The sequence below is a fragment of the Macrobrachium nipponense genome, chromosome 31 (genome assembly GCF_015104395.2).
Source record: "Macrobrachium nipponense isolate FS-2020 chromosome 31, ASM1510439v2, whole genome shotgun sequence".
Taxonomy (NCBI): domain Eukaryota; kingdom Metazoa; phylum Arthropoda; class Malacostraca; order Decapoda; family Palaemonidae; genus Macrobrachium; species Macrobrachium nipponense.
In genome coordinates this window covers 20,544,197-20,562,914 of record NC_061093.1, presented here as the reverse complement: position 1 = coordinate 20,562,914, position 18,718 = coordinate 20,544,197, and the positions used below count along the sequence as shown (strand labels likewise).

The following is an 18,718-nucleotide window of genomic DNA, read 5'->3' as shown; positions in this document are numbered from 1 at the left end:
AAAATTTACAGCAACCAAAAAAAAAGAAAATTACCTCCAAGTTCATATGGGGGTATGCCAGCATGTGTTTCACCACACAAATTTTGGATCCCCACCACAAAAAAAAAATAAGGATTAAAGATCCTTAGTTACTAAATTTAATAAAATTTAAATATATATAAGACCATAATTATATATATAGAATATTAATATAATTAATAATATAGATAAAATATATATATAAATATATAGTATATATATATATATATTTATCAATACACAAAGGGCCAATAAAGGAGAATACAATATGGAAAACCATATTTTTTTCACTTAGTTCCAAGCAAAGGGGTCTGAAAGGTTACTTTAAAAAGGGATTTGGCAGCTAAAGAGGACAATAAAAGATCAACATCATGACTCAGCATGAATACAGCTGACATTCCACTTTTATTGCATAAATGACAAGCAAGAGAGTCAATCTTTCTACTGTGCAAAACTTAAAATACTGTACATTAACCTAGGACATTGATGATGCCCATCAATTATTGTCAAGAGACTTAAAAATAATAGCTCTTCCCATACTTAATAGCTTACTTTAATAAATATCTTGCAAGGTTTGAATTTTTGTACAATGCTGCACAACCTAATATCAGCTTGCATGCACATCAGTTTAACAACCACTGGCGTGCATTTCAATTAAACCATTGTTTCTGTGTGCGTTCCAACAACTGTTTACATCAGCAATCTTTCAATAATTATCTACAGCCATAATTTGACTAGCTAAAGGTCAGGTATTCTGTACATTTGGATTTGAGACATCACAGATTGATATAGTGCCTTGGACTGTCCATAGAGCTCTATACATATAACATTAGCAACAATTACTCTGCTGCATAACAAAAACTACATTCACTTATATACATAATGAAGTTCTATCTTTACGACTTGGCCCAATATCACATTTTTGAATCAGGTGTAATTGTAATTACTGGTGGGGGGCTAACTGGTGGGGGGCTACTTAGTGGTGGCGACAGACATGGGGAGTCTGAACTTGGACTTATAACCTCTGATGCATCTTTTGCGAGAGCTCCAACTTCATCTGAACAAAAGATAGTCGTAGACTCCAGGTAAGTGCGTGTGTTATTTTCACAGTCTTCTAAGAAGTACCTGTAATGTACATGTACTTCAATAAGATGCTGCTATGAAATGGGAGGTATTAAAAATGACACAACTGAAAAGGTTAATAATAAGATTATATGTACATAATAATAATATTAGCTACACTTTAAATTACAGTATGTAATACTATTGAACAATATACAATAATAACATGGTGTCATGTTATTACTATTATTATCATTATTATTATTATCATTCCTCTCAACCTTGCTAGGCTGGTATTTCTGAGACTAAATTTAGGCTGTAACCTGCCTCTTGAGGACCTGCCCACCAATATCCTGTGTTCTTTGGATTCCAACACTTCTAGTTATGTATCTTTGAAATTCTTACCAGATACATCTCAAAAACACAATTTTTTTTTTAACAGCATATTCTTCATTGTAATTTTTTCTCATAAATTAATTTTTATTATCATTAAATACCTGTTTCTTGTAAGTTCATCTCTATTATTACTAAACTTCAATATCACTATAATGAAACTGAATTATTATTATTAAACATGTAGTACGTAGTCCCTCTTTTAAAAATATGGTGTTGAAGGTGATAGCCGCATTCAGTTTGTATAGTTTTATCTATTTCTCTAACAATTAATTTTTCTGGCCTATTTCATTTTGCCAGCAATATGCCAATGTTTGTCATCCTTGGAGAGGAAAGCAGGTTGCAAACTTTGGTAGTTTTATTTCAGCTGAATACACTATATATCAGTTACAGAGTACGATGGTTACTGAAATCAAGAGTTCATCTTCCATGGAGTTGTCCTACTTCAGGAGAAAGTCTTCTTCAGTGTTGACCACGCTTCACCCAAGCTTCATTGAGCATGATCACGCTGAAAGATGGGAGTAAACTGTCATTTGTGGTGAGTCTTACTCATTATATATGAGATGGTCAGTAAGGAGTTGAATGTAGGCTGACCATTGATTGGCTGAAGAGAGAAAGTCCCGCTGCTGATTGACTGGAAGATTTCCTTGTAAGCCAAAAACTTATTGTCGATGGTCTCGCTGCTGCAGCCTTACTGAGCAGCAGGGCTGGTGTGTGATGTCATTCTCTGGTAATAACCTGGCAATTATTCTGATTGGTTGCTGGGTGGCTCACAGATTCTCAGACATTATTGTGCATTTCTCATTTGGAATTGTCGATTCATACTGCGTCTGGTGCCAGTCTGTCAGTTACACGAGCAATAGGCCACCTAATGCTGGTATGTAAGAGGAACACCTCTTCAGAAATATTTAAAAAGGGCTTCTCCAACTGTATTACGAGTGCCTCTAGCAACTGTAGCTATCTTGGTCCATGGACCTTTCTGATTATACTTCTGTATTCCCCACTACTTATTGCATTCCTTATGATGCTAGTATGGCAGGCATGTCTCAGGTGGTTTTTTTATAACGCCCTCTTGAACATGATAAGAGAAGGCAGGGGAGCTAGCTATTGTTAAAGAACTCAACCATGTAGCTTAAAAAGCTGCATACTAGGAATGTGCAGAGGAGCATTTGTAATTCATTTTCGTCCTTGAACCTCTTTGAAATATGCACAAAGACGACTCCTTTCTTCACTCATAAGGGCCATATGTATGGGCAAAAAGATGGCGTGCTTTTCACCAACTTTTATATGGGTGCAGCAGAGGAATGGTTTTTCCCACATCAACAAACTGCGCATATAAGGCGTGTAGTGCGAAAGTGGTCTAACCCGCCTAACGATAGTTTTGAGTAGTTAGCGGTCAAAGTTAATGACTGGTTACTACTGAAAAAGGTGGTGCAATGTATTACTATTGTACATCAAATTCAATATTCAGGCTACATCTCTCATGCCACTGAGTTTTTAATAATTTTTCAAATTTTTTTGTTACAATTGAATTATTTATTTAACTCCCCCAACTATGTTTTTTCCCAGAAAGTCATGGTTTTAGGGTCATTTTTAAAAATTGTACGGAATAAGAAGAGCTCTGTAAAAAAAATTAATATGTTGCTATGCCTAATTCCTGATTTGATACAAATTTTGTAAATAAAAAATATATATTCTTATGATTGTTGAGTCTTAAAATAATATTGCTTTACAATACGTATTAACATCCACAATTACCTTAGACATCAGCTGACCCCACCTCCCCTTGCCCCGGATGCAGTTGTTCACCTGACTGGAGAGGGCCATTACCACCCTCTGACGCGTCCCAGTCCTCGTTAAGGCTTAAACCTCACAAGAGGACTGAATGGGGAAGCCCCTCCCAGTCTCACCGTGTGCACAGTCCTGCAGGACCATCACGTCAACCCTGGGTACCGAGCAATCACTGCAAAAGAGATTACCAGCAAGGCATGAGTCACCTGAGCGTATTAATCCTTTCTTCCACTCCGTACTTGAGTCGTGGCAGTGAGCAGACTCAACGTCATCGACTTTAGATGAATGCAAATCCATACATTTACATGCACTTGGGGGATCTCGTGAACGAGCACCTAACACGGAACTAGTCTTAGGGGGCATAACCCCTAGGACTAGCAGCAGAAGTGCGAACCGAAGTTTGCGCTTCTGCGGCTCCCGACACGCTAGACCCTGGGGATAGTGTGACGGTTCCTGTTCCCGAAGGAACAGGCAAGCCAACCGAAGACCCAACTGACCCTTAGAAGTCCTATGATGAGACTTCTTGTGGAGGGGGGACTACCTTCTCCTTCTTCGGCAAGGAGCCTTAGAAGTCGAAGGGGAGGAGGTTGAAGAAAAATATGATGATTACAAAGCAGAAGATGATGACACTTGATGAGCTCTCTTCCTCCTCAACTTCTCCAAATTCTGCAAGACTTCCTCTACAAAATGAGGCACATTTACCAGCAGAAGTAGGGTTAATAATCACAGGGCAGCCGTGAAGGTGATGTCCAGTGACGAAACTCCAGGATAACAGCGGCAAATTAATATGATTTTCAGCAGGGGAACAGTACACACACTCGAGGACTAATATCACAGCATACTACGAGTTACAGGTACAATTCCAAGGTTAGGATAGCCAACACAAAGAGATATCCAACCATCTACTGCTGTAATCAACAATCAGCACTGTTAGCCTCTAAAAGAAAGAAAATATGATTAAAAATATAATATATGGATACTCCTCTCGCATCCAATGGCACCGCCCTCTGAAATAAGAAGAGATCCTACAAACGCCAACACCACATGGGCCCCCTTCTCTCTTCGACCAATAAGCTGGTGAAAGGACGAAAGAGAAGAGGAAATACCAGAAGAAAAACAAAGGATAAATCCCCAAAGTTCCCCCTCAGTAATTTCCAAAGCATAAGTGTGAATTTCAAATGAATACATTGTCTTGCCCTGACATTAAAGGGCGGAAGTAGGTAATAAGGGTGCAGGCACCTCCTTGCCACCAACCCTTAACACATAAAGTAGAAAGGCAGCCAGCAAGGCTATCACAAAAAATTGGGTTTGTATATCAGTTACTAAGGTCAATTATTTATTAACCCTCTTACGCCGGAGTGGTAAAAAAAAATTTGTCTCCCGTGTGCCCGAGGGGTTTCGAGGTGAGCGCGGAAGCGGAAATTTTTTTTTTCAAAAAATCACAGCGCACTTAGTTTTCAAGATTAAGAGTTCATTTTTGGCTCCTTTTTTTGTCATTGCCTGAAGTTTAATATGCAACCATCAGAAATGAAAAAAATTATCATTATCATATATAAATAATGCGATATATGATAGCGCAAAAACGAAATTTCATATATAATTGTATTCAAATCGCGCTGTTCGCAAAACGGTTAAAGTTAATAAGTTACTTTTTTTTCGTTGTAATGTACACTAAATTGTGATCATTTTGGTATATAACACATTGTAAAACGATCAAAGCAACACAGAGAAAATATTATCACAAAATAATGAATGAATTCGTAACGCGCGGACATAAACAAATATTTTTTTTAAAAATTCACCATAATTCTAAATATTGTCCTAGAGACTTCCAATTACTTTCAAAATGAAGACAAATGATTGAATATTACTATACTGTAAGAGTATTAGCTTACAATTGCAGTTTTTGGCCATATCTGACGAGTTAAAGTTGACAGAATATAGAATTTTTTTATATATATATTTTTTATATGCAATTATTTCGGAAATAAGAAAAGCTACACCTTCAAATATTTTTCGTTTTATTCTACATGAAATTGCGCACATTTTCATATATAAAAATCTATGAAATGCCTAATATGAAACGGAGCAAATATTCCGAGAATGGTACGTACGTATTTCGGAGATTTGTGGCGGAGAATCCACACGCGGAGGGAGAAAGATTTTTTTTTAAATTCACCATAAATCTAAATATTTTGCTAGAGACTTCGAATTTGTTTCAAGATGAAGATAAATGACTAAATATTACTAGACTGTAAGAGTTTTAGCTTACAATTGCGTTTTTTCGACCATTTCGGTAGAGTCAAAGTTGACCGAACGTGGTTTTTTTTCTATTTATCGTGATTTATATGCAAATATTTCAAAAATGAGAAAAGCTACAACCTTCAATTATTTTTTGTTGTATTCTACATGGAATTGCGCACATTTTCATATATAAAACTTTATGTAACGGCTAATTTAAAATGGTGCAAACATTACCACAATCGCACGTATGATTTTTTCGGAAGAGTTACCGCGCGGACGTATAGAAAATGTTATTTTTTTCATAAATTCACCATAAATCGAAATATTGTGCTAGAGACTTCCAATTTGTTGCAAAATGAAGTTAAATGCTTGAATATTACTAGAATATAAGCGTTTTAGCTTACAATTGCGTTTTTCGACCATTTCGGTAGAGTCAAAGTTGACCGAAGGTTGAAATTTTGGCAATTAGCGTTATTTATATGAAAATATCTCAAAACTGATAAAAGCTACAACCATGGGTTGTTTTTAGTTGTATTGTGCATGAAATTGTGCACATTTCCATATATAAAACTTTATATAACAGCTAATTTTAAAATGGTGCAAACATTACCACAATCGCATGTATGATTTTTTTCGGAAGAGTTACCGCGCGGACATAAGGAAAATGTTTTTTTTCAAAAATTCACCATAAATCGAAATATTGTGCTAGAGACTTCCAATTAGTTGCAAAATTAAGGTAAATGATTGAATATTACTAGAATATAAGCGTTTTAGCTTACAATTGCGTTTTTTGACCATTTCGGTAGAGTCAAAGTTGACCGAAGGTTGAAATTTTGGCAATTATCGTTATTTATATGAAAATATCTCAAAACTGATGAAAGCTACAATCATGAGTATTTTATTGTTGTATTTTACATAAAAATGCGCACATTTTCATATATAATACTTCATGTAACGGCTAATTCACAATGGTACAAAAATTATGTCAAAGTGACGAAATAATTTCCAAGATGTGTCACAGATACTTTTTAGTGCAGCAAGAAAGAAATTCGCGCTTGCGCGCCTGCGTATCGATTGTAAACAAAACAACACCTTGATCCGTGAACTCCCAGCATCCCCCAAGGCGCGTGATTCAAGAGTTTTCGGCTGGTAGGCCTAAAAGTATTTTTCCGCGAATTTTAAAAAAAACATTTGTATGTCGACGTAAAATACGTCCAGTCGGCACCCGAGAGACAAAAAATGTTGACGTAAAATACGTCCAGTCGGCGTTTAAGGGTTAACATGAAACCCAATAACGGCAGTTACTGGCTATCGGCGGGGGTTCAGTTCTTGGCAGGGTGCTGATAAGCGAAAACCACCATTAACCGAAATTCAGTGGTTTATGGCACCAAGTTTCGGTTAATGGAGCCGATAACCGGTTAATGGTGGCCCTGTTAGGTATGTTATGGCGCCATAAATCGCCCATTTTACAGCACTGGACAAGCGCCATAAAACCAGATCACCATTAACCCTTAATGGACGGATTGCTCCTTGGGAGTAGTAATAACAGGTTTGGGGTGGTGGACAGATTGATCTTAATAGATAAACAATATTAAGAGCCATCATTTTGGAAAGTTTCGGGCAGGAAAGAGGTATTTATGGCAACTTTTACACTGGCTAAAATCAAGACTAGGCGGCTCATGCAAGTTTAGTAGTGATCTTGACTTCGAGGGGAATGTACTACGTCTCTATCATATGACGTCTTTTTATGAATTTGCTCACAAATATACCAAAGGGCTGCTGTTAGTTTTAGTTCTTGTCTTTTACGATAGTATGTCAGTTGTGAATGTAATTTTACAAAGAAAAGTGCAAAGAAATACTAGGAAAAACAAAATAAAAAAAATGTTACTGAATCTTCACTATCGGTATACTTCCGTAAATATTTTTCAACAACGATGCTAAGAATTTGCTACTGATTTTATTTCTTACCTGCTTTGATATTATGTGAATTTTAATAACAATTTTACAAAATAAAATAAAACTATCTATTCAAAAAAACAGGTATAAGTTGGTAAAATTTACAATTGTCTTGTATAAGAGGCCCCACAAGGGATTGTAAATAGTCATTTTCAACTTCTCATGGAAGGTAAGGGAATTTTTTTAATTTTTTTCTTTCACCATGTGCATTTCCATATCTTCCTCTTTCCATTAATGTGTTTTTTTTTGTAAATTTCCCGACCTCAAAGTTTTGCCGGCATGGGGTGCTGCATATCATATATTATCCCGGCTCCTATAGGATAACCGATTCCACCGATAACCAGGGACTGCCTGTATATATGTATTTAAAATAATAAAAGATAGATCCCACCAAGAAATTGTGATTAACAGCTTGTAAGCAAGAGCTAACAAACATACTTCTTCATTGGAAGCCAGCCAAATGCAAAGTGGAGTGTTTACATCCAGGCAGGACGGCCTAACCGCCTACCAGATGGTAGTTACCGCCTAACCACCTTGTTCAAGAATTTAACGGCCGTATTCCAGCCTACCCTGAAAGTAATTCCTAATGTAAAGGACCTAGAGTTTATATATTGTGTAGGAACAAACCATTTTTGGTACTGTTCCAGGACATAAAATACGTAGATCACAAATTAAATGAAGAGGTTTAGACATTGCATGGACCCCCATATTTAAAGAATACAGACAAGTACCTGGTTCATCTCACTTTTAGATATTCATCAACCACAACAAACACACACTGTGTGTATCATTACACATCACTAATAGTATATAGACCTATAACATTAAATTCTCAGCCTCAAGAAAACTCAATTACATATCTTCCACAAAATATAAATATGTATATGTGGAAGAAAAAACAGGGCCAAGAAAAGAAAAGTGCAGTCGACCCCTGGTATTTGCAGGGGATGTGGAAGGCAATCATTAAGAGGTAATTGCTTGATAATCCATTTGAAACTTTTCCTCTCTAAATACTACTGTCAAATACCTGACAACATCATGACAAAGACAAAACTTGCATCTGAGAATATCAAGAAGGGGATCTCCTACTCAAAACTGAAAAGCTGTGGTTACAGGGGTATGATATAGTCCGCAATGTGAAAACTTCTTCACATGGTCCTTGTCTACCATGCAGCTAATCACCACAGACAACCTTAAGATAAGGTTGTATCTTCTTAAAACCATAGACTGCATATACAAACTGCTAAAATAAGTATGTTACTCTAATTACGATACTACTAACCTGTAATTCACCATAATACCACAAGAATTACTAAGGCCACGAGGAGAACGGTCAGCTAACCAATTGATGCGCCACAGAACAGCCCCATTCTTCAAGTGGAAATTTGCTGAAAAGACCAGTCACCAGAATGCTTTATACTCAGTATTTAAAATTTTGCAATGAAAAGTTGAATTCCCATATTAAGAACACATGAAACTTCTGGAAAAATATGCATTAAAATACTTTCAATATTATTTTTTCATTTCATATTGGATTTTAATTGTGTTTAATTGTGTTATTTCCTCCCTATCACACATATCAACTAAAATTGTACAGTAATGATGAGTAAATATGGTACCAAGCTTTAAACTTAACTGTGCAAATGATTGGATTTTCTTTGTAGAAAAGCAACAAGCCACAGTAATGACAAGCATTAAATTGGTAAATAAACAGTAAATCACAAGTCTTGGCAACAGGAAAATCCCTCTCAAAATTGTTTTAGGATACCTTATAAAAAAAGACTAATCCACAAGCTCCCTTGTTAGTGTGCCAATAAAATATGGTACTCAAATCACCCTCATTTTACTCACCAACACTGTCTAATGCATAAGAACGTCTTTTTTCTCTATACAGATAGTATGCACATAATCTCATAAGAGGTGTTTCTAGGCCACTGACGAGGTCACTATCATCTATCCAACCATTTGTTGTAAAAAGCTTCTTTAAGCGGTCGTACACTTCAGACTCCGAATTAACCTCCAGGAAAATCTGAAGTGCATTAACTTCTGTTGCTGTGAATACCCGAAGGTCTCCTGGAATCATAAATGCGATGAAGAGTACATTACTTACCTATGTTTGGTTAGCACAGTGAAACCTTGAAGTCATTTACAATTTTCCAATACCAACATCATTGGAAGAAAGTAATAACTCAGCCAAATGAATGGACACTACATTGAATATAAACTTCCTTCTTCACAAAGTTTTAGTATTTATATTCAAGCTGCATTTCAAAATGTTAGTGCTCTTAAAATGACATTTTTATAATAAAATTTAGTTTTAATTATACTTACCCGGTAATTAACACTCTTACGCCGAAGCCCTAAAAATCAAAACCTCTCCTGTATGCCGGGGCCGGTTTGGAGTGAGCGCGGAAGTGGAAAAAATAATTTTTTCAAAAAATCACAGCGCGCATAGTTTTGAAGATTAAGAGTTCATTTTTGGCTCCTTTTTTTGTCATTGCCTGAAGTTTAGTATGCAACCATCAGAAATGAAAAATAATATCATTATCATTTGTAAATAATGCGACATATGGTAGCGAAAAAAAAAATCCATACATTATTGTATTCAAATCACGCTGTGCAAAAAACGGTCAAAGCTAACGAGTTACTTTTTTTTCGTTGTATTTTACACTAGATTGCAATCATTTTGATATATAATACATTGTAAAACAATAAAAGCAACACCGGAAAAATATTATCACAAAATGATGTACGAATTCGTAACGCGCGGACGTAAAAAAATGTTTTTTCAAAAATTCACCGTAAATCTAAATATTGTTCTAGAGACTTCCAATTTGTTTCAAAATTAAGACAAATGATTGAATATTACGATACTGTAAGAGTTTTAGATTAGAATTGCAGATTTCTACCATTTCGGACGAGTTAAAGTTGACCGAATGTCAAAATTTTTATATATATTTTTTTTTATATGCACATATTTCAGAGATGGGAAAAGCTACAACCTTCAATTATTTTTTATTGTATTCTTCATAAATTTGCGCACATTTTGGTATATGAAACTCTATAAAAAGGCTAATATGAAAAGGAGCAAATATTAGGATAATGCAATGTACGCATTTCGGAGACTTGCGGCTGCAAATCGGCGCGTGGAGGGAAGTTAAATATATTTTTCAAAAATTCACCATAAATCACAATATTGTTCTAGAGACTTCAAATTTGTTTCAAAATTAAGATAAATGACTGAATATTACAAGGCCGTAAGAGATTTAGCTTACAATTGCGTTTTTCAACTATTTCGGTAGAGTCAAATTTGACCGAATGTGGTTTTTTTTCTATTTATCGTGATTTATATGCAAATACTTCGAAAAAAGAGAAAAGCTACAACCTTCAATCATTTTTAGTTGTATTCTACAGGAAATTGCGCACATTTTCATATATAAAACTTTATGTAACAGCTAATTTTAATTGGTGCAAACATTTCGACAATCGCACAAAAAAAATTCTGATTTTTTTGGAAGTTTTTTTCATAAATTCACCATAAATCAAAATATTGTGCTAGAGACTTCCAAGTCGTTGCAAAATGAAGGTAAATGATTGAATATTACTATAATATAATAGTTTTAGCTTAAAATTGCATTTTTCGACCATTTCGGTAGTGAAAGTTGACCGAAGGTTGAAATTTTTGCACTTATCGTTATTTATATGAAAATATTTCAAAACTGATAAAAGCTACAATCATGAGTATTTTTTTTTGTATTTTACATGAAATTGCACACATTTTCATATATAATACTTCATGTAAAGGATAATTTAAAATGGTGCAAAAATTATGTCAAAGTGACGAAATAATTTTTGAGATGTGTCACTGATACTTTTTAGTGCGATAAGAAAGAAATTCGCGATTGCGCGCCTGCATAGCGATTGTAAACAAAACAACGCCTTGATCCGTGAACTCCCAGCATCCCCCAAGGCGCGTGATTCAAAAGTTTTTGGCTGGTAGGCCTATAAGTATTTTTCCGCGAATTTAAAAAAAAACTTTTTTGAGTCGACGTATGATACGTCCATTCGGCATACGGAAGACATTTTGACTCAACGTTTAATACGTCCATTCGGCGTAAGAGGGTTAAACAGCTAGGAGTTTCACTCACATGGCAGTTAATTTCTGAAATTTGCAGATTGCGCTAATTTTCTGTGAATGTCCTTAGTTCCATGTAAGTAATATTTTAAAGCTCTCACTGGGCACAACGATCTCTTCACATCATCAGGTCCCAGAACTTCTGTCATGCTTTTAATAGAGAAAGCATGAGGCCATGAGTTAAAGGGGGACTCATTCTTGGCTAAAACCAAGTGAATATGAGCAGGTAGCATTTCCTTTCTAAAAGCCTGCCCTTTTATTCAAGGCATGTACTTCACTGATCCTCTTTGCTGCCACCAAAGATATCAGAAAAAAGGTTTTTCTAGTTAAGTCTCTTAAGGCGATGGAATGCATAGGCCCAAAGTGGGGACCTGAAAACCACTTCAACATTATGTTGAGATTCCAAGGAACAGCAGGTGAATCTTTACTCTTAGAGGTGTCCAAAATTAATAAGGTTGAAATGTCCCAGATTGGAGGACAAGTCCAATCCTCTATGGCAAAAGACTGAACCCAGCATGGCTCTAGTATAACCCTTAATGGTGGATGTTGAAAGTCTCCTCGCTGACCTTAAATACAAGAAGTCTGCTATTTGGGTCACAGAGGAATGAGAAAAGAAGACGCTGGTGCTCCTGCACCATTCTCTGAAGATTCTCCACTTGCTTGATAAAATTCATTAGAGGATTGCCTTCTGCATCTTGCGATCGCCTCTGCAGTCACTTAGAAAATCCTTTCCTTCTAAGGAGTTTCTTGACAGTTTGAAGCCTATCAGGGCCAGAGACAACAGTCTTTAGTGGAATCTTTGGAAGTGAGGTTGTCTGAGTAGCTGCTTATTTTGAGGAACGAGCCTTGGGAAATCCACTAGGTGGTCGATGACATCAGGAACCATTCCTTCGATGGCCAGAAGGTTCTATCAGAATCAGAGATGTTCTGGAGAGAAAAAAGCCTGTTTAACACCTGTCATCAAACTGCATGGAGGAAAGGCATACAGATCTTTGTTCGACCAGTCCAAGAGGAAAGTGTCTACTGAACAGGCTTGGGGATCTGGTACTGGCGAACAATACAGAGGAAGACTGATTCCGAGACGTGGCAAAAAGATCCATTATGGTTTTCCCCAAAGCTTCCATAGATCTAAGCAAACTAGTATATCCAAGGTCCATTCCGTCAAGAGGACTTGTCGCCAATGGCTTACTTCATCTACTAAAACATTGAGCCTTCCTTGGACAAACCTGGTAATTGTCCTGGTGTCGTTCTGGTCTGCTCATAAGAGAAGATCCCTCGCTGCCTCGTACACTATGTAAGATAGCGATGTTGTATTGTCCAAGTGGACTACGACTGTCTTGTTTCTTGCTTCCTGAGAGAAGGACTGAAGGCCTAAATGAACCACCTTCTTTCACATTTATGTGGAATGACATTTGTTCTGGGAACCATGTCCCTGATGTCTTGCTCTTCTCTAAAAGAGTGCTCCATCTCAGATCCGACGCATCTGAGAGTTCAGGTCTGGTTTAAACAGAAAAAGACTTCCTTGAGAATAACTTTCTTTGGAGTTCCACCACAGAAGGTCCTCCTTTACTTCCCTCATCTCTGAAAACACATGAGTCTTGGAAGAACCTTCCTGTTCCAGCTTGCTTTCAAGAACTGTAAGGGTCTGAGATGTAGTCTGCCCAGATGTATGAACTGTTCCATTGATAACAGAAAACCGAGGAGGCTCATCCAATTGTTGTCTGAGCATTCTTCCAGAGAAAGAATCTCTTGTACCTTCTTTATGCAAGATTCTATTCTTTTCGGTGGCAGAAAAATCTGAAAATCTCGAGATACTATTACCATCCCCAAATACTGAATCTTTTGAGAGGGGATCAATTGGGACTTCTGGTGGTTGGTTACAAGAATTCCTAATTCCTGTACTAAGAAAAGAGTCTTCCTCAGGTCCTCTGTGCATCGACTCTTTGAATGGGCTCTGAGAAGCCAATCGTTCAAATACAGGGCAATTCTCACCCCATGTAGGTGTAGCTACTTTGCAACAGGAGCCATTACTCTGGTGAAAACCTGAGGCACTGTCGAAAAGCCGCAGCAAAGAACCCGAAATTGATAAACCTTTCCCTTGACCACAAACCTGAGGTATTTCTTCGAGGTGGGATGAATATGGACGTGGAAATACGCGTCCTGCAGATCTAAGGATGTCATCCAATCTCCTGGGCAAATGGACGACAGGACTAATTGGTTTATTTCCATCTTGAATTTTGTCTTCAATTCGAAGACGTTGAGAGCACTGACATCCAAGGAGGGCCTCCAGCCACCTATATCTTGGGAACCACAAACAGATGGTTGTCAAAACCTGGAGAATGAAGATCCTGCACTGGCTCTATTGCCCCCTTTTTAAAAGTGACAAAACTTCTCCAAGCGCCAAAAACTTCTCTGACCCTTGCGAGTAAGCAGCCAAGATGACTAGCATGTTGACTAGGGGAGAGAGCATTTTCAGAAATGGGATGATATAACCACCTTTTAGAATCTTAACTAGCCAGGCCTCTGCTCCCTTTTCCTACCAAACATCCCAAAACGAAAGAAGTCTGGCTCCAACTCGAGCAATGAGGACTGTCTCCTCACTTGTGAGAGGAGCCTTTAGCAGAAGGTTTCTTGACTGCTTTCAAGGTGAAACAAGTACTTCCTCTGAAACAGGAGAAGAATCTCAGTCTAGACTAAAAGGGCTGTGGCCTCAAAGGAAGAGACTGTTTCAAACTTACAGCAGGCGTCTCTTTAGGTCTCTTGGTGGACTGAGAAAGAAAATCCTAGGTGCTTTTCTTCTGCAATCCAGAAGCTATATCGACGACTGTAGACTAGGGAACAGGTGTCATTTATCCAGTGGAGAATACAGCAACACCGATCTTTGAGTAGCCGTGTAACTCCCTAGAGGTGTATGCTCCAAACGAGTCTGACAAAACAGTCTTTAGCAAGACTGAGCAAGATCTAATTTGCAACCCAAAGCACCCAATGCCCAATCAAGAAAGTTCATAACTTAACACTTTGAAGATGCTCTTGAGTAGATGTGCAAGTTCCAAGAAAGCAGAGTGCCTGGTCAAATCTACCTCGAGAAGTCTCCTTGGGAAGAGGCACAGATTCCCAAGGAAGGTGCCTCTTTAGTGGTATAAGAGAGATACCTCCCTCTCAAAATTCTAGAGGGAGGAAAACTAAAAGAGGTCCTGCCTTGATCCCTCTTTTCCACTAGCCATGCCTCTATGTCCTTAAATGCCTTCTTTGCCGAAGAAGAAAATACCATCTTCGGTATGCTGGAGGAAGCATACAAAGACATATCCATTGCTAACATTGATATGGGTGACGAGGGAGCTGTAAGCAAAAAGACGGTCAGATAAGAATCCAACAGGAACTTCATTAAGGCGACGTACACTGAAGAGGCAGCTTGATCCTCTGCCTCTTCCTTTTCAGATGAAATGGGAGAAAGATACACAGGAGCTTGTGTTGTGTCTGCAACCAGAGGAGCTTGGGAGTCAGAGCTACAACGGGCCCCTGAAGAAGTTCCGCACCAAAGGAAGTGTCTCAGCCAAAGTGTCTCGGCCACTACTGGCACCTGAGACAAAGCAAACCCCTCAGGCATCGAGAGAGCATTAATGATCAAGGCCAAAATGTTGTCCAGTTTCAGCTGAATAGAGTCCACTTCGGTTGAAACAACAGGAGCTACCAGAAGGGGAGGAGGCACCACTGAGCACTCAGGCTCAATTGCACCTTGCTGTGATTCCCTACCAGCAAGTGCTTACTGGCGCTTGTTGAGAGGGTTCTGACATCAGTGGGCGCTTGACTGCTTCTGACATCGTGGGCACCTCGGGAGTAACAGGAGCTGGGGGAGCCTCACCTTCTGAGAGGCAATCAGAAGAAAAATGCTCCAGACTGTCCCAATGGCTGCAAGATAGGCACAGAACTCTAGACCTCTTTACAGGAACCACAGGTGGCGCCGCTACGTTCATACTGCTTGAGTGCCACTGACAAACAACAAGGACAGGAGTCTTCTGAACTAAATAACTTATTCACTTCCAAATAAAAACCTTTCCAGCGGTTCTCTGTTGCAACCTGGGAAACTACAACAGGTTACTGAGGGGGCGACTGCTTGTTGGCAGATCCCACCAACCTCCCTTGGGCTACCAGTTTGACTCCTCACATGTACTGGGGAGTATGCCAGTGACCTTAGGCTAGGAGAGTCGATGGGACGAACAGCCACCTCCTCCACTAATACTGCACTGTCACTTTTTGCCTTATCCATCAGGACACCATGCTGCTCCATCGTCTGAACTAACAGAGAAAAAGGTTTTTCAAGCTTTCTTCTAGACTGGAGATGGGATTTGATTTGGAAGTTTGTGAGCCTGAAACTTGAGAAGGTGGTACAGCAAGAGAACTGGGAACTGGGGCTAGAGAAATAATAGGAACATTCGAATCCTATGATCCCTGACTAGCTGATTTCAAACTAGCAGCTAAAGCCTTTCTCTTCCTATCTCTATCCAATTTTCTTGGATGATAAGTTCCTCCATGTTCTCTCATCCCAATCTACACACTCATTACACCTTACATCCATAGAGCATACTTCCCCACAACATGATAAGCACAAGGTATGTGTATCATAAGACCCTTTAGTCAATCTAGTCTTACAATATTTGCACAATACCTAATGCTAGCAACACTATAGTCTGACATGTTAAAGAGACAAGTCAGTAATTAAGTCCAAATAACTATCTAGTTCTTTAGTAACAAGAACCTAAAACTAAATAGATACGTATCGCCGAATCAGCTAATGAAACGTAAACAATACTTCACCAAATGTTGAAAAAACATAAGGAAAAGTCAAGAATTCCAGATTTAACTCCAGCTGACAACCAGCCTGTCGCTATCAACCAGCCTGTCGCTATCAACCAGCAGAAACAAACTGAGCTCTTTGCCAAGTGGTTCCTCTCTTACCTCCAAAAGTGGGCAGGGTCAGTGTTAGCTAGCCAAAACAGAACAGAAAATTAGCACAATCTGCAAATTTCAGAATTTAACTGCTGGGCAAGTGAAACTCTTAGCTATATAATTACTGGGTAAGTCCCATAATTAAAAATTATCATTAATGCTTAAAGAAGACAGCACTGCACACTAAAAATTAAAACCTTGTGCAATTCAAAATCTACCAATAAAATCAATAAATTTTATGGAAACTACATATCACTAATTGCTCATCTTTTGTAAAACCTAACTTTAAAATTCTTCAGCATGCCAAGGTAACACTTTCAACTTTCTTGGTGTGAATTTGGCAGCCATCATACTACATGGCAATAAGCTTACCTCTTTGTGCTCTTGCTAGCATTCCAGTGAGCCATTTTGCAAAACCCGGAATTGGGGACAGAGTAGAAAATTTGGTCATATATGGGAACTCGGCCTTTAGTTCTCTAACTACTCGCTTTATGAGGTAATTTCCAAGCTCTATTCCCTGAAAAGAATAAGGGACAGAAATGTCAGATCAAAATTATATTCCTCCCAATATGACCCTTTAACATACATCTGACCTTTTGTCTATTCATCTCATCAGCAAAATTTCTGCATGACATGCTGTAACAGTACTAAAGCCCATTTGCCATGAGACTTTGAACTTACCTACATAGGTTTGTCTAATAGTACTTTTGCCCTTTTCACTACCAGTCAAACTCCTAAAAACATTCCCTGCTCTAATTTCAGTCTAACTCAAGAAAAAAATCCTTTGGGGGAAAACCCTAAGAATGTTGAGAAATTTGACGGTGGCTTAGCTAAATTACCACATAAATTGATGATAAAAATATTTTCTTCCTAAAATTCTCTTCGCTGAAACTCAAGTCACCCAGTAACATTATTTCAAAATGTATCACTACAATTTATGCAATAATTCCATTCCTGTTATTAGCATAGCAGCTACTCAGTGGTCTGATCAAAATGAAAAAAATTTATCAATTTATATTTTTCACAGCTAACAAACCTGAGGTCTTAACATTAGGATAAATCTTCTAGCACCAGCTGGAAACCAGTTAAAACAATAAAAAATTTACTATATGAAAGGAATCTGTGCCATCTGGCATCCTATATGTAGCTGAGATGGAAGTGAGTCAGAGACCATGCTTGAACCTAGTGAAGTATTGAGTCTTTCTTCCAACCCAGGATAAGACATACGAAGGGTGACTAGAGGTGGGCAGTCAATGTTAAGACCTTAGATTTGTTAACTATGAAAAATACAAATTAATTGAAAATTTGTCATTTGTTCATATACGGAACAAACCCTCAGTCTTAACAGTAGGATAGACTCACACTTGAGGTATGAGAATCCTGAACCAACTGGAGGTTTGGCACACCTGATCATTCTTCTTAGAAATGAGGATTCTAAGGAAGAGGACCTAAGCCTCTGAGATGTTAGATATATGGATATCTGACACCCGGTCCACTGGGTTTAATACAATGTAACATGTCCATATTCATTGCATATAGTATGGAAGTCAAAGAGCTATACCTGTTCAAGCAACAAACCATGTCAACCACAAGAAATGGGTTTTTCACCACTCCTCCCCTTGCTGGAGAGAGTAGCAGCAGCTACTGAGAGGCAGATTTGTATGTTGTATGGAACATAGAAAGTGCTGTAACAGCAAGAGTGCAATGCTCACCTGCATCAAGCCAGTTCAAATGTGTGACATGTCTAGTCTTCAAACTACCCATAGGTATTGAAGAAAGGAAAGATGGGAAAAAGAGAGATCAGTTATCTCACTCATTCTCTCTTCCCTACTAGCATCTTAGGCAAAATATGAACTGTCCCACCAGGGGCACTGGGTGAGCTACACAACTTGTTGAACAGCCACCACCAGACCCAAGGAAGAAGTGCCCAAGGACCTCTGGGCAATATCCTTCAGGTGGCAGGAAGTGAAAGTAGTCTGACAAAGCCAGGAATAAGCATTCAAAATCCTATGAACAGACAAGTTCTTAAATGCCAGAGAGGAACTTATTCCTCTGATGTCATGTGCTGCTGCATGTACAGTATTGGTAACAGAACATGATGATAAGAGTAGGCTTGCTTAATCACCTCATGTAGCCAAACAAAATACTAGTATTCTTGGACACCTCTTTCTT

At 38.1% G+C, this 18,718-nt stretch overlaps 1 protein-coding gene across 6 annotated transcripts in view; it reads right to left on the bottom strand.

Moving 5' to 3' along the window:
* Nucleotides 1-387: 387 nt before the first annotated feature.
* Nucleotides 388-18,718, bottom strand: part of LOC135206676 (malonyl-CoA decarboxylase, mitochondrial-like) — a 119,949-nt gene continuing 101,618 nt past the window's right edge. For all 6 annotated transcript variants that reach the window (XM_064238060.1, XM_064238062.1, XM_064238065.1 and 3 more), the window contains 4 exons: nucleotides 16,919-17,063; nucleotides 9,316-9,537; nucleotides 8,747-8,852; nucleotides 388-1,143 (listed from right to left, as the gene is read on the bottom strand). In XM_064238060.1, the coding sequence (XP_064094130.1) occupies nucleotides 933-1,143; nucleotides 8,747-8,852; nucleotides 9,316-9,537; nucleotides 16,919-17,063 (684 nt within the window). In that variant the 3' untranslated portion in view covers nucleotides 388-932. The remainder of the gene's footprint in view (nucleotides 1,144-8,746; nucleotides 8,853-9,315; nucleotides 9,538-16,918; nucleotides 17,064-18,718) is intronic.